General features: G+C 36.0%; 2 protein-coding genes across 8 annotated transcripts in view; both read right to left on the minus strand.

Moving 5' to 3' along the window:
* Positions 1-24,113, minus strand: part of LOC106075536 (FAD-dependent oxidoreductase domain-containing protein 2-like) — a 64,465-nt gene that overhangs the window by 23,118 nt on the left and 17,234 nt on the right. For 5 of the 7 annotated variants that reach the window (XR_008776524.1, XR_008776526.1, XR_008776525.1 and 2 more), the window contains exon 1: positions 6,853-7,004. The exons of 1 other annotated variant lie outside the window; for it this stretch is intronic. The gene's annotated coding sequence lies outside the window, so the exon portion shown is untranslated. Of the gene's footprint in view, positions 1-6,676; positions 6,828-6,852; positions 7,005-24,113 lie in introns of those variants that run through there. One more of the 7 variants, XM_056019893.1, reaches the window with a different exon arrangement.
* On the minus strand, positions 3,139-4,008 carry LOC129924672 (uncharacterized). Its single transcript, XM_056021155.1, has one exon. The coding sequence runs from the start codon at positions 4,006-4,008 to the stop codon at positions 3,139-3,141; it is 870 nt and encodes a 289-aa protein (XP_055877130.1).

Below are 24,113 nucleotides of genomic sequence, written 5' to 3' on the forward strand. Positions count from 1 at the left end.
CTAATTGATACAACTACATTTCGTATAAGGTTGTTTTATTTATAAAAGCATTTTTTAATTTATTTTTCATGTTGAATAAACTGAAACATTTATTGATTCTTTGTAATCTGAATAGGAGACTATTTGTAAAACTGACAAATGTGGTGTATGTCCCACTGAACATTGACAATAATATTTTGTAGACTGGGCAAATGGTGATGAAATGAATATTGAAATTAATTTCTAATAATTCAACTCCTGTTAGTATTTTTTGTTCTTTGACTAAAACGTAGTTTGATCCTTATTTATTGATGCTGTTCTTGAGTTTAGGTGGCAAGCGTGGTTGAGAGGCTATGAAGTGGCTCCAATTTCGACACCCGACTCGCGCAGACTTGTGTTTACTGAGTGCCTAAAGGCAGCACGGAAAACCTTCTCCCAGATACACCTCCCTTCCCAACTGGTCCACAAATGGGATTGGACCATAGCACTCTGAGCAATGCTATAAGCATGAAAGTAGCGCTATATAAAAAGCTATAATTTATTTATTTATTGATGTGATCAGAATATTGATATGGCTTCTAAGAGAAAGTATCAAGCACAAATCAAAACAATAACCTGAATTAAGTACATAGATTATTTCATACTCTCAAACTCGCAGATTTAAAAACAAATCTATTACAAAGTATTGTATTAGAAACTCTTTTTTTTTTCCCTTAAAAATTATTGTGAGAAACAAAGTATCAACACAGATTTGTTCCATTTTTCTCCCCAAAATCCAGACTTTTCTCTCTCCCTCTCCCGAGACATGTAAATGAGATTCTGGCAAAAGCTGCAAGCACTCCTGGACCATGTTATCTTCACCAGCACGGCTTTTGTGCCTGGCAACTTGGAGCCGCTGGCCGTTGGTCGAGATTTCCGCTCGGTTCAAGGATACACAGCTATGTGTTGTTATGAAACTGTTCGCTATCAGCGACATATGGTAACTTAAGAACACGTGGCTTGCTGTTTCCACTCATGTGATGGATGAATTGCTGTTTTTCTAAGTAGAACTACAATAATAACGTTTAGAAATTTATTTTTTTAAAAATTGTTTGGCTAACTTTAACATAGAATAAAATAATAGCAAATTTATACATTGAACTTCTGCTTTTTTTTTAAACAGTGACGTAGCAGCCATGGCGTAAACGTGTTCATTGCGCCCTTGCCTTTAGCTAATGGGAATCCCCATAAAAGTCGGTTACTAACCTATTATAGATTGTCATGATTGTATTACTTCCAGGAAGTCGTTACCGAAACGTAATGACACTATTTAGCCCTATGTGGTTCATACATTATCATTTTTTTTTGTAAACACATACAGGATGTCTTGATTTTTTTTACAAAGCTTATATCAACTCACTCTGTCTGTGTATATCTGCCTGGCCAAATGTTTGTACAGGTTATTTCTCCGACACCCAATCTTGGATCAAGCTGAAATTTGGCACAATTATTTCGTGTACCTGACAAAACAAGAATTAATTTTAAAAAAAACACAAACAAAATGTCTGTCTTTTGTGTGTGTGTGTGTTAACACTTACAGAATTATTTTTTTTTTGTTAACACAAACAGAATGTCTTATTTTTTTTTACACACATACACAATTTTTTTTTGTTTTAACACATACAGAATTCTTTTTTTTTTTATATAGTAAACACATAAAGAATGTCTTAGAAATTTTTTGTCACATTTATACTTCGGGTTTGTTTGGAATTGAGGATTGGGGGGGGGGGTATTAGAACCATATTCTTTAAACCAGAGTACCTTAATACCTCTTCGATTCTCAGCTTCGCATCTTAACAATAATTAGTTATTAGTTTCTTTGGAGAATAAAAAAGGTATCGACAAATGTCTTCACTACATAATGATTAGATATTAATATAAGCTCTAAAATAGGAAACTCCGACTAGTTGAGATCATTGAGGGAATGAAAGTTACTACAAAAAAGAGCAAACAACAAACACTATAAACAAAGAGAGCGGGTGGATGAAGTTTGTTAATGAAAAGTTGTAGGTAGGGCTAGACCTGCATGAAGTTTGTTAATGAAAAGTTGTATGTAGGGGTAGACCTGCATGAGCTGAATAAAATGAGACGCTTGCGTGCACAGGACATTGCAGTAAGAAATTCAAAGATTTTTTTTTTACATCACCCGAGCCTACATTATAACGAACTAAGGGCCATAAACCAGAATAAAAACTACCAATGATAGAGGAGGTAATCAGTAAATAATGCATGCATTATGTCTCGCCTTGGTTACTATGCTCCAGGACACCCACGCTATTGATTGCCAAAGTTATAAGAGCAATAAACTTAGCCACGTCAGCTCTCTCTACTTTGATTGGTCAACGGATCCATAGTTTGGTCTTTGTTTCCAACGAACTGAACAAGACTTGAAAATGGTTTCTACGGATTTAGGTTTTAAAAAGAAAATGTACATAGGTGACAGTCTAGTACAATATAGCACAATGAACATCGTTAGCAGTTAATGACTTTTGTTCAATAGAGAGGCACATTAAAACCCTCTCGCTTGTGTACAGATAGAGAGAAAAAAGTAAAACTCTCTCTCTCTCTCTCTCTCTCTCTCTCTCTCAGATGTGTACATATATATAGTCGAAAAGTAATACTATCACTCTTACTTGTGTACAGATAAAAGAAAAGTAATACAGCTATAGAGGGAGATTAAAACCATGTTATTTGTGTACAAATATAGCAACAAATAAGAAGTCTCACGATAACTAGTCTACAGATATGCCCAGACCATGTTACACTCGGGGATATTATCACAGCACTCTCGACAATTAACATAATTCACGAGATATCAACATTGATTTCCACAAAGTCAAGCCACTACCAAAGCAATGAAATTGAAACTCCACCAGTCTCCGCTGACCAGCTGGACCTAAATCAACAGTCAACCCACTTGCTTTTACCGTCCTCTGTTCTCTATGACTGGTCCCTGTTGTTAGTGAATGGGCAGGCACCTGGTGCTTGCTATGGCTAAAACTATCAAGCAATCAGTCAGTAAAAACTCTTTTACTCAACTTGGTTCGACTCATTATTTACTTATGCTCTCTTCATTAGGGCTCCTAGGAATTGTCTTTGGGAATGAGGAGAAAGAAATAATCAGCTTGTTTCCTTTTCGTGTCCAGATATTTCTGCATATCTCTGTACACATATATTTCTGCATATCTCTGTACACGTGTATTTCTGCATATCTCTGTACACATGTATTTCTGCATATCTCTGTACACATATATTTCTGCATATCTCTGTACACATGTATTTCTGCATATCTCTGTACACATGTATTTCTGCATATCTCTGTACACATGTGTTTCTGCATATCTCTGTACACATGTATTTCTGCATATCTCTGTACACATGTGTTTCTGCATATCTCTGTACACATGTGTTTCTGCATATCTCTGTACACATGTATTTCTGCATATCTCTGTACACATGTATTTCTGCATATCTCTGTACACATGTATTTCTGCATATCTCTGTACACATGTATTTCTGCATATCTCTGTACACATGTATTTCTGCATATCTCTGTACACATGTATTTCTGCATATCTCTGTACACATGTATTTCTGCATATCTCTGTACACATGTATTTCTGCATATCTCTGTACACATGTATTTCTGCATATCTCTGTACACATGTATTTCTGCATATCTCTGTACACATGTATTTCTGCATATCTCTGTACACATGTATTTCTGCATATCTCTGTACACATGTATTTCTGCATATCTCTGTACACATGTATTTCTGCATATCTCTGTACACATGTATTTCTGCATATCTCTGTACACATGTATTTCTGCATATCTCTGTACACATGTATTTCTGCATATCTCTGTACACATGTATTTCTGCATATCTCTGTACACATGTATTTCTGCATATCTCTGTACACATGTATTTCTGCATATCTCTGTACACATGTGTTTCTGCATATCTCTGTACACATGTATTTCTGCATATCTCTGTACACATGTATTTCTGCATATCTCTGTACACATGTATTTCTACAAACTCAATATATTTCTGCCACTCTCTATATAGGCCTATTATACATAGTTTTTACAAAGCTTATATCAACTCATCTTGTCTGTCTGTCTGGTAAAAAGTGTGTACACGTTATTTCTCTCACACCCATTCTCGGATCAAGTTGAAACTTCGCACAATTATTCATTGACATAGACAAGACATGAATCAATAAAGAAATAGTAACCAATTCGGCAATTAATTACTGGTATTTAATTGTTTTATTTAATAGTGTCAGCTTGTGCTCCCAGAGCTATATTTTTATGTGTATTTTCATAGGCTATAGCTGTTCTGTATATTCTTTTTTTTAGGTTAGAGGTATTTTTATGTATTCTATTTTTTTATAGGCTAGCGCCAGAATTAATATTTGCACTTCCGCTTTTTGTTATATTGGTTAGTGCGGGATAGTATAAAAGTTGAGTGTACAATTGACCAGCGGTCAGTAAAGTATATCATTGTCTGTGTGACAGTTGATGATCTTAGTGATCTGGTGTATGATAATTTAATCATTGTTATATTTCTGTACCTGCTGAATTTTAGGTGCTGAAATACATGCTGCTGATTATAACTGCTGTGTTATTGCTGCTGTATTTTGTTTCTGTAGTGACTAGTGTAGTGTTGCCTTAGTGGCTTAGTTATAGTCTGTTTCTGTTCTTAGTGAATACTAATAGTAAGGTACTAAGGCTAAGGTGTTCTTGTTTTAGTGTTAGTGTTATGGGTTGGTTGTAGTAGTAGGATATTGTAGATCTAGACTAGTTTATTGTAGTGTGTTTGAGTAGATCAGGTCTAGTGTGGTAGTTGTAGTGATTTAGTTTGATCCGTTTGTGCTTGTTAGATAATTGGTTTGGTTAGTGTTTGTAGTGGCGTAGATTTAGAGGGTTTTAGTTAGTTGCTGGGGTCAGTTGTAGTGGTTAGTGTATATATTTTATTATTGATTTTTTGTATGTAAATAAAGTTTCATTTTGTCTTATTTAATTTCAATTAAAGTTTGTTCTTGCTTTCGTTTAGTATAGTCTAGTATGTCTGGTTACTTAGGTGACTCTAGCCCCTTGGTCATAGACTGAGGTGTCACAGATGAAACCCACCCAGTGGCGCTAACATCTGCCTACTGTATAAAATTTAATGTTGAGCAGAGAAAAAGGTATCTCTCCCTCTTGAGCCTCCTGACCTGCTCACAATAGCAACAAGGAAAACTAATACTTCAGTATTCACATACATCGCTAAATGTGTTGGGTTTGATCCCCTTCAATAATTGTTAACGCCATTTCTGCCTCACACATTCTCCGACCAAGTTGATACTTTAAAGAATAATTTATTGTACGTAGCAAAACATGAATCAATCTAAAAACAAACAAACAAGGTTACAAAGACAATTTGTGTGGAAACACAAACTCAATATCAGCCCCCGAAGTGGTCCACCCAGGCAGGTCAAAAGAGAGGTTTCAATATTTTCAGAAAGAACATCAGAATGGAATTCTATCAAAGACAAATGACAGAAAAAAAAAGGTTGACAGATCTTGTGTGATGCCCAGCGGTCCAGCAGACCAAAGGATAGGTGAAAGTGAACGTAGAGTTAGATGTAAACCTGGCCTAACTGATGTCTTATAATGAATATCTAATTGTTTTGTAAAGGGTCAATCTCTCATTCAAATCCTCAAGAAAAAAAATTTTCCGTAAAAAAAATTAGCTCAGAGTATTGTATGGTGAAGTCTACATTGCAGTTCACGCGATAATATGAAAATCTACATATTAATTGCTGTTTTAATTTATGCCCAACTTATATACATACAAAATAGATTTTTTCTCTTTAAAAAAGTAAACATTATTTTTGAGTAAATGTAGTAGCTAGCAGAACAGAACTTACATAATTTAGCAATACAAATGTAATAAAATAATTTTTTTGATAAAAAAAATCTAAAACCATTTGCATAAATATGTTAAAAATATGGTAAATTGTCATTTCCCCTTCTGAAGAGCTTCCCATGTTTGTTACTATTAATAGTGAATAGTTGTAAAAGTGGTGTATTTTTATGAAAAAAAAAATGTTTTCATGAGTGATTTAAAAAATTAGATTTTTCCATTTCAGAAAAGAAAAAAGTAGCCGTTGTGATGTCAGATTTTCATTATCTTCTCTAGTTTACGGGACGTACGGACAGACGGACAGACATTCCACATTAAACCAATAGCGTTTTTTCCCCTTTCGGGAGCCGCTAAAAACAATTAGCCAATTGATTATTGGTAATTAATTATTTTGTTTGATATCGAATAAGGGAAATAGCTTGTCAATTATTGATAGATCTAGTTTTAAGGACGGAGTTCTTCCCCAAAAGATAAGCTTTGTTATTTTTTTATATTTTGCTGTTAAATATTTCGGACCACCACCGTACCAAAAAAAGAAAATCAACATACACGAACTATATGTACACAACAATTTACACACACTGTGTACGCATATGATTTACTTTGATTTATCTGGTATTGCGGGCAAACGAAAAGTTTATAAAAGAAATATAATTCAAAAAGCAAAAAGAAGTCCTTCCTATTTTGTAAAACCACATGTCTAATCTCTTTCGCGTGTAACGAAAGTAAATTGTTCGAATTACCTTACAGGCTTATCATCCCTTTAAATCTCGACATAGCTTTCTCTTCTTTGACTATTGACTATTGACTCCATAGTATTGCTCAAAGAAATGTTTACAGGATCTTAATAATTCAAATGTAAACAAAGAGTAGTGGTAAAAAAAAGTATCATGCAAATCCTTAATAAAAATGTTCTTACTAGTAGCAAGTGAACTGCGATCAGATTACATTCAATTGCAAAGTCCACTCTTCATATCAACTGCACTTACTAGAACAACAATGAGTGAGCACATGTTAAGCAAGTTAATTAAAAAACAAATCGATCTGATTTTCTGACAGTTGAAAAGATCAGAGTTTAAGAGAGTCTTTTAAATAGATAACTAAGGATAGGATGTGATCTACTTGTGAAATGTTTAAGAATTTTCCTGTCTTTATACATGACTTCAAAAGTATTCTCTACAAGAGCAAATACAGAACCTTTTAATGGGAGAAGAGATTTCTTTTTAAAACCCTACCACCAGTAAACCCAATAGATATATATACAGGGCTTTTTAGTGACGGTACGCACCGGTGTGGGGTACGCACCGGTGTGGCGTACCGGCACCTTTTTGAAAAAAATTATTACTATTCTTGTATTTTAACGTATATTATTAATTTTTAGTAATTAAAAGTTAGGCAATCAACTACTCAGTACCGGCACCTAACCACTGAGTACCGGCACCTAATCACTGAGTACCGGCACCTATATTTCTTTACAAAAAACAGCACTGTATATCTATATCTATATATTATATAAAGGTAATAAACGAGAAAAGAAAAAAGAGAAATAAAAATTTTCCAGAAAAAAAAGCTTTTATAAGCTAAAAAAACTGTACATTTATAGCCATATCTATCATTACTGTAGTATTTATCTCCATTAATCAATATCAAACTAAATTAATTAATTACCTTTAATTAATTGAATATTGATTTTTTTTTTTGTTGATTCATGTTTTGTTATGGAAAATGATTAATTGTGCAAAGTATCAACTCGATCCCAGAATGAGAAGTGGGAGAAATAGCGTGTACACAAATTCAGACCGAGTGAGTTGATAGAAACTTTGTAATAAAACTGTGAAGCCTTAGGAAATTAACAAAGAAAGAAAAAGAGTGAGAGAAAGAATGAGAGTGAGAGAGAGAGTGAGAGAGAGAGAGAGTGAGAGAGAGTGAGAGAGAGAGAGAGAGAGAGAGTGAGAGAGAGTGAGAGAGAGAGTGAGAGAGTGAGAGAGAGAGTGGGATGGACAAAGAGAAGGAGGGAGATAGAAGCAGGAGGATCCAGAGAGGAGCTAGTCTAGTCAACGCTGTTGTCACCCAGTCCATGACATGTCCTATTGCACTGTTACAACAGCAACTGCCATAGTGTCATCAAAGACTGGCTGTATGAAAAGGGTTCATTTTTAGATGAACAAACAATGTGCGCGACAAAAAAAAAATATTTCTAAAATAATTAACAGACTTTAAAAATAACAACAAAACAAAAAAGCTGTGCAATATGAACTCTGGCCATAATTATTATTTTACAAACTAATAAAAAACATTCATCTGATTCTAATGGGATAAAAACACCGTTCTTTTACCATTATTTTGTGCAATTCCCTAAAACCAAACTCAACACTGACCTATTTTAATCTCTTGATCTCAGGTGTTGGTCTAGTCTTTTTTTCTACATCAGCATGTCCGTAAACCTGATATTGAATTGATGTACAGTAGTAGTGTAGTAGTGATACTTGCCAGTGTCTTCTCTTCTTGTCGTACACATTTTGACACTGGAAGTTTCTAGTTAGCCTCTATCTCTTTTCGGCTCCATTAAATTTCTAGTTAGCCTCTATCTCTTTTCGGCTCCATTAAATTTCTAGTTAGCCTCTATCTCTTTTCGGCTTCATTGATTTTCTAGTTAGCCTCTATCTCTTTTCGGCTCCATTAAATTTCTAGTTAGCCTCTATCTCTTTTCGGCTCCACTAAATTTCTAGTTAACCTCTATCTCTTTTCGGCTCCATTAAATTTCTAGTTAGCCTCTATCTCTTTTCGGCTCCATTAAATTTCTAGTTAGCCTCTATCTCTTTTCGGCTTCATTGATTTTCTAGTTAGCCTCTATCTCTTTTCGGCTCCATTAAATTTCTAGTTAGCCTCTATCTCTTTTCGGCTCCATTGATTTTCTAGTTAGCCTCTATCTCTTTTCGGCTCCATTAAATTTCTAATTAGCCTCTATCTCTTTTCGGCTCCATTAAATTTCTAGTTAGCCTCTATCTCTTTTCGGCTCCATTAAATTTCTAGTTAGCCTCTATCTCTTTTCGGCTCCATTAAATTTCTAGTTAACCTCTATCTCTTTTCGGCTCCATTAAATTTCTAGTTAGCCTCTATCTCTTTTCGGCTTCATTGATTTTCTAGTTAGCCTCTATCTCTTTTCGGCTCCATTAAATTTCTAGTTAGCCTCTATCACTTTTCGGCTCCATTGATTTTCTAGTTAGCCTCTATCTCTTTTCGGCTCCATTAAATTTCTAATTAGCCTCTATCTCTTTTCGGCTCCATTAAATTTCTAGTTAGCCTCTATCTCTTTTCGGCTCCATTAAATTTCTAGTTAGCCTCTATCTCTTTTCGGCTCCATTAAATTTCTAGTTAGCCTCTATCTCTTTTCGGCTCCATTGATTTTCTAGTTAGCCTCTATCTCTTTTCGGCTCCATTAAATTTGTAGTTAGCCTCTATCTCTTTTCGGCTCCATTAATTTTCTAGTTAGCCTCTATCTCTTTTCGGCTCCATTAATTTTTAGCGGCTCCCGAACGGAAATAGACGTTATTAGTTTTGTGTGGTCTATCTGTCTGTCCGTTCGTCCCGTTTAGATCTCGTAAATAGAAAAGATAAACTAGAAAACTAGAAAACATATTGAAAACCCGACATAATGATATTTTAGACCTTTCAAAGTTCTGATGCAACGGCTCCTTTTTCTTTTCTGAAAGCGAAAAATGTAATTTTTAAAATCAGCTATGCAAGCAGTTTTTTTTAAATAAAAATACACTATTTTTACAACTATTCACTATTAATACTAACAAACACGGGAGGCTATTTATTTTTATGCAAACAAATCTAGACTTTTTATAAATTTTTTATTTTTTTTACAAATGTATCGCTAAGTTAAGTAAGTATTCCATGACACATATTACATATACAAAAAAAAAATGTTCACTTTTTTTAAGACAAAAAAATCTATCTAGTATGAATATAAGTGGAACATAATTTAAAACAACAATTAATAAACAGAAGCGCAGCTCAGCGGATATAGAAGACTGAACTAAAGACATTTTTTGTTAAGGAATATGTATTTATTTTTTTTTTGCTATGAATAAAAGAATTTACAAAAGAATTAGATCGATTAGATAGGGCCTATTCATTCTATGAAATCAGTGAGGCCAGGTTCACATCTCACTTCACCTTCACTTTCACCTATCCCTTGGTCTGCTGGACAGTTGGGGCACCACATTCGTGTGATTTAGTACAAATCTACATGTACCTTAGTTCACAATCTTTTTCTCGCTATTTTAGCGCCGGGCATTTTGTCTCTTGGCTGGGTTGGCATTCAAAGGTGGTTCCTGAACATTCTGACTCATTAATATATTAGAATATTATTATATTATTAATATATATATATTAGAGCATGGAATGGGTTGCCTGAGCTAGCCAGGAAAACCAGTAACTTGGCAGAATTTAAGTCATTGGTTAATATGCATGACTAAATGCATGACGCGTAGGACGTAATCATCTTCTTTTTTGAAGTAACTTCTGTATTATATAAGATAAGATAAGATATCTTTGTAAAATATGTGTCCTAATTAAAATTATTTTTTACAGCATAAAATAGTTAATGAAACATTTACTTCAGTTTCTGCCAATTCACACTAGACCGCCTCGGTTAAGGCAAGCTTTGATCTTTACAGTCTTTACTTATTGTAATTTAATTGTGTAATTTATAACGCCTAGACACGGATAGTTATGTAACAGAAAAATAAAACACCATTTTAAATGTAGGTCAGTGAGAATGTTTTCAACAAGAAATATAAAGAAATGACGAGATAGATCTTTCATCAATAACCTGCGATCTTTAACTTCCCCAACAGAATATTTACATTGTTCACTGTACACTAAGTTATCATGTGCACTAGAGATAACTCTTTCATTAACAATAGCCTCCCCTGTTCTTCCTTTTGTTGTCACCATGATCCCTAGTTCCAACCCCTGTCCGCTTTTCTCCCCTTTCGTCCTGCAGAAGATCTGGGCTAGTACCTAGGGAAAATAATATTTTTTATTTAGCCATCTTGTAGGTAAGGTTAAATTAAACTCAGATCATTCAAGTGATTACAATAGCATAAAGGGGGAATAATAATAATAATATCACAATCACATCATCAATAAAGGAAAATAGCATAACCACACACTCATAAGCAAACACATTGGTGGCAGTCAATTGAGCGGCCAGTGTTCTTGTTTGCTTAGCTTGCCTCGGAGACGCCATTCTAACGCTTCTTGTCATTAGAATTGCTCTATTAAGACACAAAAGTTCCAACAAACTGAAGTCAAGAAACAAGCGACAGTGTTTTCAATGAAAGTTGAACGTCAGTCAATTAACTATAATTATATTGGGACGAAAACGCGTTCAACACTGTACGCTTAGATAATTATGTCGTTAGTATGCCAGTGAGAATTCTTCTCATTAAGATGTAAAGTTAATTACTGTCAACGTAAATTTCAAGGGAGAGAGAAATGGTAGCGACCAACAAGCGATTGAAGTATCTGAAGTTGAGCCCTTGCTCCCTAGTGGCACCTAGGGTCGTTGAAAAGCTGACAGCCTAGTCATAATGACGAAACTTTCAAGTTAGACTCTAGAGGTGACGCAGGGTGTACGCGATTATTGGCGACTGAATAATTTATAGATGACATTAGGACAGCATCCTTTGTGTTAGACAATGATAAAAGGACAGAAATAATTAGATGAATTCAATCGTGTTAGTTGTCTAAGTGTCTTTATGATGGCATGCAACAAAGCCACTGCTACATCACGAAGTGGCGAGGTTCACATGAAGACCAACTGGCGGAGAAGAAGAAGAAGGCTACTTTTGTTGAGTACAACATGGATGACGATGCGACAACGACATCGATGCAACCAGATGAAGGCTAACTGGAGGAGAAGAAGAAAACGTTTTCTGAATTCAACGTGGGTGGCGATGAAAGCACGACGTCCATGCAACCAGGTGAAGGCCAATTGGAGGAGAAGAAGGAAGCGACCATTGCTGACTGCAACATTGATGGCTCCATTAAGCTCAAGAGGCAAGCCAACTGCCACTGATCGACCCCCGCCTGCAGCGATGAAACTTTACAGCCAATGTCATGATGTTGATTCTGTCCGGGGCGGACAGATCTAAGGAGGGGGCAGTGTTATAAACCTGGTGGTGGCACAGATGGGGGTAGTGGTGTGTGTGTAGTCAGCCGACGCAAATCGCCCCAGGCCAGCGCTAGACGAGCGGTCAACCGTGACGAGTTACGACGGTCAGCCGAGACGAGTGTCAACACGGCGGTTCGGGAAGGATCGACGGCGGTTCGGGAAGGATCGACGTCGTGAACAGAGCTCAGGAGAGTCACGAGAGTTGTAGTCATCTGACCACCTGGAAACGTCGAGCGGCGTCCTGTCCGGTTCGAGAAGGCCAGTAGGGACCCTATATAAGAGCGGAGGTGTCGCAGTCAAGACGGTCGAGAAAAGGGGCTCATTACAGCAAGGTTCACGGCAGGGGTTCAGAGCCCGGTTCACTACAGTCCGGTTGACTACAGCACAGTTCAGCGGTGTGGTTCTGTACGGAGCATTACGACGGTTTAGTGCGGAGTACTATCAAGTACAGTTGAGGCGAACGGCGTCTTGATCTTGGTCTGTGATCGAGTCCGACACAACGAGCCTAGTGTGTGAAGTCAGTCCCGAACTGTTGAACCCAGTGCAAGCCCGGAACAAGACGGAGAGGCCAGTGAAAGAGTTGATACAGCGGAACGGTGTTATCGGAGAGATATTTGTACAGTGTACGTGTTGCCAATTGTACAGTATTGGCTGTTATTTATTCAACTATTAAAGTGTTACGTTACTTTGGAGCCCTGAGTTGTCAAGTTCTTTAAGTTGGTGGTGTATGGTGCAGTTTGCAGAGAGCCTTGATAGTGAGATTCGTAACAATATATATATATACTAGCCGGATATGACCCGCGGCCTGCGGCCTTAGTTTTGGTATTACTGATCTATTTCTTTGAATTTAGATTTATGTCAAACATGGAGATAGTTCCATTCACATTTTTTTTTATTTTGCCACGAAAATAAAAGTATAGTGTGATAATGGGTTTACCCGTTCAGCTGACATATTCATATCAAATATAAATACTGTGAAAACGGGTTTACCCGATTTGCTAAAAAGTTTCGTTTTCTCAATAAAGATACAATTAGGCAATTTTTATCTATATTTAGGGCCCTCCTATAGTTTTGTAGTTGCAGGAACATTTATGCCAATTTATATCAAGATTGGTCAAAAGGCTTTGATTTGCGGGACAAATATATATGGTGGGTCTGTGTAATACAAGTATGCCAGTTTATAAAGGCAAGGTGATTTACCAGAGTTCCTGGCAATTTTAACATATTTTTCTTTATATGTTCTTTACGCAGTTCAGCATAATGAAATCTTTGGTTTGTGTTCGTTGACAAAAAAGTTAGTAGTTACATGAGAGGATTAGGCCTATTTAAAAAAAATGAAAATTCTAAAAGATATATTTTTTTTATAAAAGTATAACTTATATAAAGTGTAATTAATTCAATTAGTTTGGACCAATCATGCAATTAAATTTGTAATAGATCTAGGCTAACAATAATAAATTTGTGTGATAAGAACTATTTTTACCAATTGTTTTGTCTAGCGCAATTTCGTTTTAGCTTTCTCAATGCGCTATGATCCTATCACTTCTCTGGACCATTTGGGTAGTGGAGGGGGGGGTTACCTTGATAGCTTTTGTGAAATGCATTCTAGATAAAAAAAAATGTTTACGACTTGAATTCGAAATGGAGGGCTCCAGCCTCCTCAAGCCAATACACTAACCACCGTGCCAGCAAAGTTCTTATGAAAATAGAAGGACGGAAAAAAACATCACAAAAACCCAATACCGACTTTTTCCCCTATTGGGACCTGCTAAAAATACAAGCTGATACAAATAACTAAAAACTTAAAACGTTGTAACAAATTGTAACTTATTTGATATTGATGTCTGCACACGTCAACCTTATCAATAAGACAGTATATTTTTGCTACGGATCCGCGGCGATATTGTTTGAGACTCGCTGCTTTAGCTCCTACTTTACAAGTCTGTTTTCTCAGACCATTTTCAATTGGGACCTTTGACACTTGTTGTCAAAACAGTCTCACATAATATGCTGCTGACAAATCTTTGTGCTTGAAGTAGACTGTGAAGTGTGAGAGGCCTAGAACTAGTCAATGCATCGATTGCGTGACATCCGGAAACAAAGTCCTAGATTCTTACGTTGAAGGACATAGTCTAGCCCTAAGCATACTTTAAGGTGTCTCTTGTCTACGTAGTACTATTTCGTTTTAGAATGTGTGTATTCTAGACGTCATGCTATAGTGATACTTATGAAAACATTTATCAGGCTCTTGAAATACTCACTGACACACAAAACAATTTCACAAACACGAATGGCCACTAACGTAATAACGAATGACCACTAACGTAATAATGAATGACCACTAACGTAATAATGAATGACCACTAACGTAATAACGAATGACCACTAACGTAATAACGAATGACCACTAACGTAATAATGAATGACCACTAACGTAATAATGAATGACCACTAACGTAATAATGAATCTTATAATGTGCACGATTAACAACCAAACTGATGTCAGGGTCGTCGGATGGAAACTTGAACACGAAAATGAGCCTACTTGTCTGAATGGCGTGGGAAAAAACAACAACAGAAATTGATAGAATGATTGATTAGCTTGTAAAATAAGTACATTTGATATTCATGCTCGAAATAAAATTCTATCACGTGACTGTTATCATCATTGTTGTTTATCCAAGCTGCGTCACAAATAGTCATAAAATAGTTCTTAATAAACATATTAAACAGTAGTGAGGGCCCAGTTGATTATTATTCAAATTATCCGATCGGATGAAACTGACTTTTAAACTGACTTTTAAACTGACTTTTAAACTGACTTTTAAACTGACTTTTAAACTTTTAGCGAAGAAGTAATTAGAATATTTTACAATTTTCATCTTTCTGTTGACCTCCAACGGTCTTCTCGGGACCCCTGGGAGTCCGAGGATCACAGCTTGAGAACCATTGATTTATAGATACAAAATGACAGACAGACAGACTGATAGATAGATAGATAGATAGATAGATAGATAGATAGATAGATAGATAGATAGATAGACAGATAGATAGATAAAACACATTTTTTTTGATGTATTGACTTTAAAAAAATATTGTTCTATTATTATGAGTAATGAAAACTCTGCACTAGGTTCTTGTGTAGACATAGTTCGCCTTTGTTGTCTTTTGTTCTCGAGTTCAAAGAGGTTTTTAGCACAACTTGAACTTCTGCCTCTTCAAGGGCTTGAAGATTTTATCTTCACGCTTGTCCATTGCTAATTGGTTCGTTTGTGTTTTTATTGAATAATTTATGATGATTGTATTTTTTGATGTTCTTTTTATGCGTTTATCCCCATTTCAAGAAATTTCTTTTTTTTTTTAAATCTCTCTGATTGACAATGTGGTCTACTTTGAGGTGATTTTTTTTGTTAAGTGGCTGTTTTCTAGATTCTGACAAGATAAATTTTTCTTAGATGTAATTAGGAAACAAGAGAATTGAAAAACTAAATAGAAGTTCTATGTATTTAGAAAATATTTCGAGAATCTTTCAAAGCTAAGCAAATGTCAAATAACATAACCCAAAGAAACAAAAAAAAATTTAATTGATCTCCTGTTCTTAGATTTGTTTTCTCTCTCTCTCTCTTTTTTTTTCTTTCTCTCTCACTCTTTTTTTTTCGTCCGTTTTTATAAAGCTGCACACAAAACTCTGTAATAAATCTGCGTCTCTATATTGATTGTTTAACCAAATTGTGCCAATTACAATACAATTTAGTAATCCTCTTAAACATTTAATTAAATTATGCAATTGGATGTCCAAGAGTTAACTTCAGGGATACATCGATTCGACTACACTCTTAGTTGTATAGTTTTTTGCTTAAATGACGCAGTATGTGGTAATAAACAATGGCTGGTAGTCTAGCACGTCTAATAGGCACAGTGCACACAACTTCATCCTGGCTGGCAAACAGTGTTCTTAAGACTTCTAATTCGGAGGTAAACTTTGTCCTCAAGACGTCTATTGAGAGGCAACCAATGTCCTGAAGACGTCTATTGAGAGGCAAACTTTGTCCTGAAGACGTCTATTGAGAGGCAAACAATGTCCTTAAGACGTCTATTGAGAGGCAAACTTTGTCCTTAAGACGTCTATTGAGAGGCAAACTTTGTCCTCAAGACGTCTATTGAGAGGCAAGCATTGTCCTCAACACGTCTATTGAGAGGCGAACAATGTCCTCAAAATGTCTATTGAGAGGCAAACAATGTCCTCAAGATGTCTATTGAGAGGCAAACTTTGTCCTCAAGACGTCTATTGAGAGGAAAACTTTGTCCTCAAGACGTCTATTGAGAGGCAAACATAGTCCTCAAGACGTCTATTGAGAGGCAAAAAATGTCCTCAAGATATCTATTGAGAGGCAAACGTTGTCCTGAAGACGTCTATTGAGAGGCAAACTTTGTCCTCAAGACGTCTATTGAGAGACAAACATTGTCCTCATCACGTCTATTGAGAGGCAAGCAATGTCCTCAAGATGTCTATTGAGAGGCAAACAATGTCCTCAAGACGTCTATTGAGAGGCAAACAATGTCCTCAGGATGTCTATTGAGAGGCAAACTTTGTCCTCAAGACGTCTATTGAGAGGAAAACTTTGTCCTCAAGACGTCTATTGAGAGGCAAACATTGTCCTCAAGACGTCTATTGAGAGGCAAACAATGTCCTCAAGATATCTATTGAGAGGCAAACTTTGTCCTGAAGATATCTATTGAGAGGCAAACTTTGTCCTCAAGACGTCTATTGAGAGACAAACATTGTCCTCATCACGTCTATTGAGAGGCAAGCAATGTCCTCAAGATGTCTTTTGAGAGGCAAACATTGTCCTCAACACGTCTATTGAGAGGCAAACTTTGTCCTCAACACGTCTATTGAGAGGCAAGCAATGTCCTCAAGATGTCTATTGAGAGGCAAACATTGTCCTCAACACGTCTATTGAGAGGCAAACATTGTCCTCAACACGTCTATTGAGAGGCAAACATTGTCCTCAACACGTCTATTGAGAGGCAAACAATGTCCTCAAGATGTCTATTGAGAGGCAAACTTTGTCCTCAAGACGTCTATTGAGAGGCAAACAATGTCCTCAAGACGTCATACAACGAGTCCAACAACTGTATTGAACGCAATAAGTACATAGAAGAGAATCGTTCGTTTAGTTGACCTGGCCACACGACACCCTTGTCAACAGCTGGCAGCTAGGTCTAGAAAATAAATCTGTATTTGTATAGTTCTCTCCTAACAGCACTGGTCGAAGCAGTTTGGTTTCAACTTCTGTGTTACTCTCAGACGTGTTTGAAGTACCTTAACTCTCGGGCCCAGTGTGAAATCAAACTGCAGTTCAGTCCACACGAAGATACTAGATACTCGAGATCAATACGAGGCTTCACATCTGCTGTTCACGCTCAGTCTCACCATTACAACGATGATGCCCTGGGCGTGACCAGCTTTTGTGACCCACGGGCCTCGCGAAAGAGGAAATTAATTAAAGGCAGAGTTAAGAAAAAGAAAAGAATATTTTTGAAGATATTGGTAAAATAATAAAAAAATATATACATTTTAAAATATGCACTAATCTATCCATGAGAGCAATTTAGTACAAAACAAGAACACCCCAAACTGTCATTATATGTACGCATATATTACTGTACATGTACATAAAGATTAGGCTACTACTGACGTAATCTGTCGTTATTATCTTATTAACATAGATACTTACATACATAGGCTTCAATATATATATATATATATATATCATGGGCATAGCCAGGGGGGGGGGGTTCTTGGGGTTCAAACCCCCCCCCCCGAAATGAAACGGAATTAAGTGAATGATTTTTGCTTTCATTTTGTTTATTTTAGGTGAGATTTTAATACTAAATCATCACTTACCACAGCGCAGCCGAGGCAGTTTTTAGTTAAAAACCCTCTACCAGGGGGTTTTGAGTTTAAATCCCCCTACCAGGGGGTTTTGAGATTTAAAAAAACCCTATCAGGGGGTTTTGAGATACAAATCCCTCTACCAGGGGGCTTTGAGTTTAAAACTAGATAGATAGATGGATAGATAGATAGATAGATAGATAGATAGATAGATAGATAGATAGATAGATAGATAGTTAGTTAGATAGATAGATAGATAGATAGATAGATAGATAGATAGATAGATAGATAGATAGTTAGTTAGATAGATAGATAGATAGATAGATAGATAGATAGATAGATAGATAGATAGATAGAAAGATAGATAGATAGATAGATAGATAGATAGATACATAGATAGATAGATAGTTAGTTAGATAGATAGATAGATAGATAGATAGATAGATAGATAGATAGATAGATAGATAGATAGATAGATAGATAGATAGATAGATAGTTAGTTAGTTAGATAGATAGATAGATAGATAGATAGATAGATAGATAGATAGATAGATAGAAAGATAGATAGATAGATAGATAGATAGATAGATAGATAGATAGATCAGTACTTAAATAATTATGCATTACGTCATGACAAATGTTTCTCCATTCAAGCTAACAGCGAAAGGTCATGACCCCCATGGGGAAGTTAGTTTTCCCGTCCAGATTTCCTAATCAATATTGTTGTAACAGCCGGACTTATAAACACTTATTTATAGCCCCCACAATGTGGGCTCTAGTAAGGACCGGGGGGGGGGGTGGATTGAAAACAAGCTCCCCACCATAAGAGGTGCATCTAGATGAAGTCTCTGGCACTCCCAAGAGGTTTCTATAAATACGCCAGCTCCGTAACTTGACGATGGGGGATACAAGAGAAACAGATGAGGGGTGGGCAGCGGCGAGAGAGTGAGGTGGGGGAGTGCGCCCGAGAGGGGCGTGATTAGCTGCGTGGGAGTGGGATGCAGACTTCACTACCAGACTTGTCTATCAAAACTCCGTCCCCCACCCCTGCTCTTCAACTTCTATTCCCCCCCCCCCCACCTTTTTACCCTCTTCTATTTAAGGATATCAGAAATCGCCTTTTTTTTTTTCTATGGAGGAGGCCGAGGGAAAAGGGAAGCTAGTAAGAATCGGTCAATACTGATAAAAGATAAAGACTGCGGTTGTTATCTCCCTCTACCCTAATTGTTGAAATTGTTTTGTGTTCTTACATTACAGAGTCACGTCAGAGTTACCTTTTCTTTTTAGTTCACTGTACATTTACATCATGTAAGATACATGGAAAATCTCTTGTAGAAACACATAGTATCACTGATTGTCTCTGTTATTTTCAATGTTTGTCTCAATTACTGAAGCTCATATAACCGCGGGTTATACACATTTGTATACACGGATGACAGATGCATACAAAGGTGAAGGGTATACAAAATGTATTTTACTCATACACATAGTATAATGTAAAACTCTAGACCTACTGATGGGTCTCTATACTTCCTAGAGTTCGCTGTGTGGCTGTGAAATGTAAAGTGGAAAGCTTTATGAACATCTCATTATAAGCCTCATTAAAACAAATAGTACGATGCGCCAGAGAATCTTCAATATACCAGCAAGTAACTAAACTAATTGGCCTATACCATTAATGTCGAAACGTATTGACTACAATGCATGCAATACATCCGCACTACTGTCACTGTCCTCGTTGTAGTTAGGGAAGCCACCGAAATTTGTATCATATTCATTGTCTTCTTCCAACAAGGGAAGCCTGTTGGTAGCAGCAGTTGGTAGCAGCAGTTGGTAGCAGCAGTTGGTAGCAGCAGTTGGTAGCAGCAGTTGGGCCATAGATCGACTATTCACATACGGGGTATATACGGGCGTAGGCTGTACGATTTTGTTTTTACTTATTTTGTCGTTTGTGCGGGGTATACGCGTGTGCGGGGGTATATGAGCGAAAAAAAGGAATATGTTTGTTTCACTTTCTGCTTATGTTGGCCTCAGTTGGTCTCAATGAAAGTCTACATTCAAATAAATAATCAAATTCGTCATCGACGTGCTTACATTACCATGGCAACTGTAGAAGCGCCGCCATACGACAATTTATTTGAACAGACAACGACTGTAAGACATCTCATTTAAGTAGACTGACCTTGACCTCGTAATTGAAAACGCTCTACAAGTTTCTCTTAATCAAACTCCCGCTGAGAAGAAAATGTCTGAACAGACACTCGACTTTCCAGTAAGACAAAGATCTGAACGGAAGCTACAAAGAATCAAAACACGAAAACTTCATTCGATCTTCAGAGACACATTCAGAGAAACAGTTTATTTCATTCATCTACAATCAGTGGTCTTCAACGGGGCCGATATCGCCCCCTAGGGGGCGTTTTCGAGATTTTGGGGGGCGCTGAGAGCCAAAGGGGCGGTAGGGGGGCGCTGGGCACAAAATGGGGCGGTAAGGGGGCGCTGGGCATAAAGGCGGAAAGAAGAAACTAAAGGTGCTCTGAAACAAAACAAATTTTAAAATTCTTCAACATTAAACTAAATATAGACAAATTATAGTTAACTTGCTTCTAATTTATGAATAGGAACAGCGTTAGAAATTGAGTTCGGGAATCCCATTTTCTATTTTTTAAATTCTTACAGTTTTGCTATGATTGAAGAGTATTTATTGTCCATGGATCTCGCGCATATAAACGTTTAACATTTGATAAACAAAGTAGGTAATACGCCTTTTAGATTAAAATTTATTTTATCAACATATGTTGATATATTAATATGTTAATGTTAATTGCAAAAAACATTACAGGTAGCATTTAATAGAATAATTTAACTTTTTAAAAACAATAAAAACATTGATAAAATGTTACGAAAACTCACTGGTATGTCATGTAATATTTCCTTGAGATTTAGGAAATGGCCACTAGAAAAATAGTAAGTTCTACTTTGATGGTATTTTCAGATGAGGTTATGAAACCAAGTCGGCTTCACGAACACATAGCGATATCCAAAAAAAAATTTAAGAATACTCATGAACAATTATAAAAATCTACAATCAAAACAATATTAAAAACAAAAAAAAAAAAGCAAAGCAGGATATGTTTTAGTGGCTTCTTAGAAAAATGCATAGCTTTTTAAAAATTCTCATGATATTGTTGAAAAATTGACTAAAACTAAATTTATTTTAAAACATGTGTAACACAAAAAGACTTTTTTTCTGTTAGAGATGAAATATTATTTCAAAATTGTCTAGTTATGTAGCTATGACTTCACAGGTAATGTAGAATAAAGAACAAATTTATTCACTATTCACATTGTGAGTTATGATACACAAGAAAAGTTTAGCCAGCAATTTCATTTCTATTTGAATCTAATTATAAAACTGTAAATAAAATACAAAACCATGCAGAAAATAAGCGCATCTTTCAACATTTTTTTGAAACAAATGATGAAAAAGGTGTTAGACTCTTGTTGTAAACTGAAGTTCGATGGATTTCGAAAGGGGTTTGTTAATGGTTATGGCTCGTTTTTTAAGTTCTTAAATAATTTTTTTTTTTTGAGAAACGGGAAGATTCAACGATTGACGATGACTTAAAGCAGGCTAAAAAATTGTTTTACATGGTAGGCATCTAACGTAAATGAATGAAACGAACCTCCGACTGCTAGGAAAGAGATTGACTTTTATTGATAATATCATTTTCTCTTTTATCGAGATATTAAATCTATTTTAAAGAGTTTTACAATCTCACATAACTTGTTTGTTGACAAATGAATTACTGCCCAAGGACACCGATATCTATGCAATTCACATAACAATGCTCTATGAAGAAATTAAGATTCACTTCTAAAATAAAAAAAATATATATATAAATGACAATTATTAAACATCTGTTACTGACGTTCAAATTGAGTTGCATGAAAAAATAAATTTACAAAATCATGTCTTCAGTAAAAAGAATGTAAACACAGGAGGCACACAGTGGCGTAGCTAGGGTGGGGGGAAATTTGAAAATACCCCGGGCCCCCATTTAAGAGGGGGCAAATTATTGCTTTTTTAATTAATTAAATTAAATATTACGCAAAATGCATCGGCCTCCAAAGATGTCAAGCCCCCTGGCCCCCAAACGTTGGAAATTCCTAGCTACGCCCCTAGAGGCACAACAGAGATGTGGCTGCATTGAAATGTTTCAGTAAAATTCCAAAACTTTGGTCGAAAATGGAATTATGTTTTAGCTATTCCATCAACATACATGGTTAACCTAGATTTAGTGCGTAACAAAGTTAATGAATAAGCAAAGAAATAGAGTGGATGTAGCAAATAGAGGAGACCTTCGCCTTGCTTTTGCTAATTTAAAGCTTGAAATTTCTAATATTGTCAGACTACGAGGCACAAGGTTACCATTAGCTTAATTTCATTTTGTAGTGAATTCAGCAATAATAATATTTATATTAAAAATTAAAACTAAATTTACAATTAAACCTAAAAACAGTAGGCCCTAGTATTGAAAACTTCAAACGGAGACTATTCTTAGGATTTGAAAGAAAGTCTTTACAATTAATTTTTGTGCGTAATCGCTGCAAATTATTTGACATAATTTTTGCATAATGATAATATTGGCTGTTTTTGCCTTTAATTCCGAAAATTACGGCTGAGTCCAGTGTTTCACATAACTACAGAAACCCAACTGCGACCTACATATTTTCTCGAATTTTGTGCAGACAAAGCCGTTGTATGCTGGCTTTTCTTTGAGTATCAAATGTTTGTCCCGCAGTTTTTGTAAGAGCTCTCGAACTGTTTCTGTAAGAGGCTATCTGCTGCCAGAGAATGCTGCCAGGTACTTTCCTCTATGCCAGTGAGAGCGAAATGGCGCCTGAATAAATCTTTATAGCGCTCACGGGGGAGAGGGGCACCTCAAAGCTCGTCAGTCATAGGCCAAGCAGTTCACAACAATCGCCTTTTGTATGTGGTCGTCTCCCAAGCGGGATATTGACAGCATACAAATTAATAGATAGATGATATTTTTTCAACTTTGCCTTCTCACGCTTCTTTATAACTGTTTTTCTTAGAGGGGGGCGCTGGCGGATTTTTTTAAAGATAAAATTCGAAAAGGGGGCGGTAGGCCAAAAAAGGTTGAAGACCACTGATCTACATGAACGAAAAGATAACCAAAAAACATGAAATAAATGTATTTTTATCTAGAAAAGGTAGCCAAAAACATTGATAGAAACCCTTTTGAGTGAGATGGATTTCACTTGGTGCTGTAGCTATTGTATCAAAACGTTAAATAGTGTTCTTGAACTTTAGTACATCTAGAAAGATTGCTATCAATGGAAATTAATCTAGAAATCAGATTCCTATCAATTGAAATTTATCTAGAAAGCAGATTCCTGTCAAATGAAATTAATCTAGAAAGTGGATTCCTGTCTATTGAAATTTATCTAGAAAGCAGATTCCTGTTACTTGGATGGCTACTTTAGTTTAAGCATAAAACGACTCTCTATAGCTCTCGTAATGCCCTAGTTTTCTAACGTCTGTTTAATAATGTCGTCTTTTCCAGATTCCGAGTAAAATAAGAAGCCGACAAAACGACCCGTCGGGCCACTTCTTGAGTTGTGAATTTGTAATGAATGTTATTTACATTCCAGCAACCGCATTGACTTTGTTTTGGTGACTTTGTTAGTGAAATACAATAGTCGAACAGTCGACTTTAGTTTCACTGTAAGTGGATAAAATGGAAGGAAAGAAGTTGTCACCCAACAATCATTCAGCAGACGATAGAATAATTTGTGACAGTTGAAGAGAGCTATGAATGATTTATTAATGGCCACTTATGTGCTTTGAAGCAAGTAGCCCTATATATTTATGTAGCAATTGTTTATGACTTTGATAAAAGTATGCATACATTCGACTTGAATAATAACACGCAAACACATACACCCAAAAGATAGATACAATAAAGGGAGTTTAGTGTTAAACAAAAACTCATGGACTGTTCTTCCGGATCAATCTTACTTATATATATATTACTTTCACTTCAACATAGGCATGCATCATACA

Source organism: Biomphalaria glabrata, chromosome 2, assembly GCF_947242115.1.
Source record: "Biomphalaria glabrata chromosome 2, xgBioGlab47.1, whole genome shotgun sequence".
Taxonomy (NCBI): domain Eukaryota; kingdom Metazoa; phylum Mollusca; class Gastropoda; family Planorbidae; genus Biomphalaria; species Biomphalaria glabrata.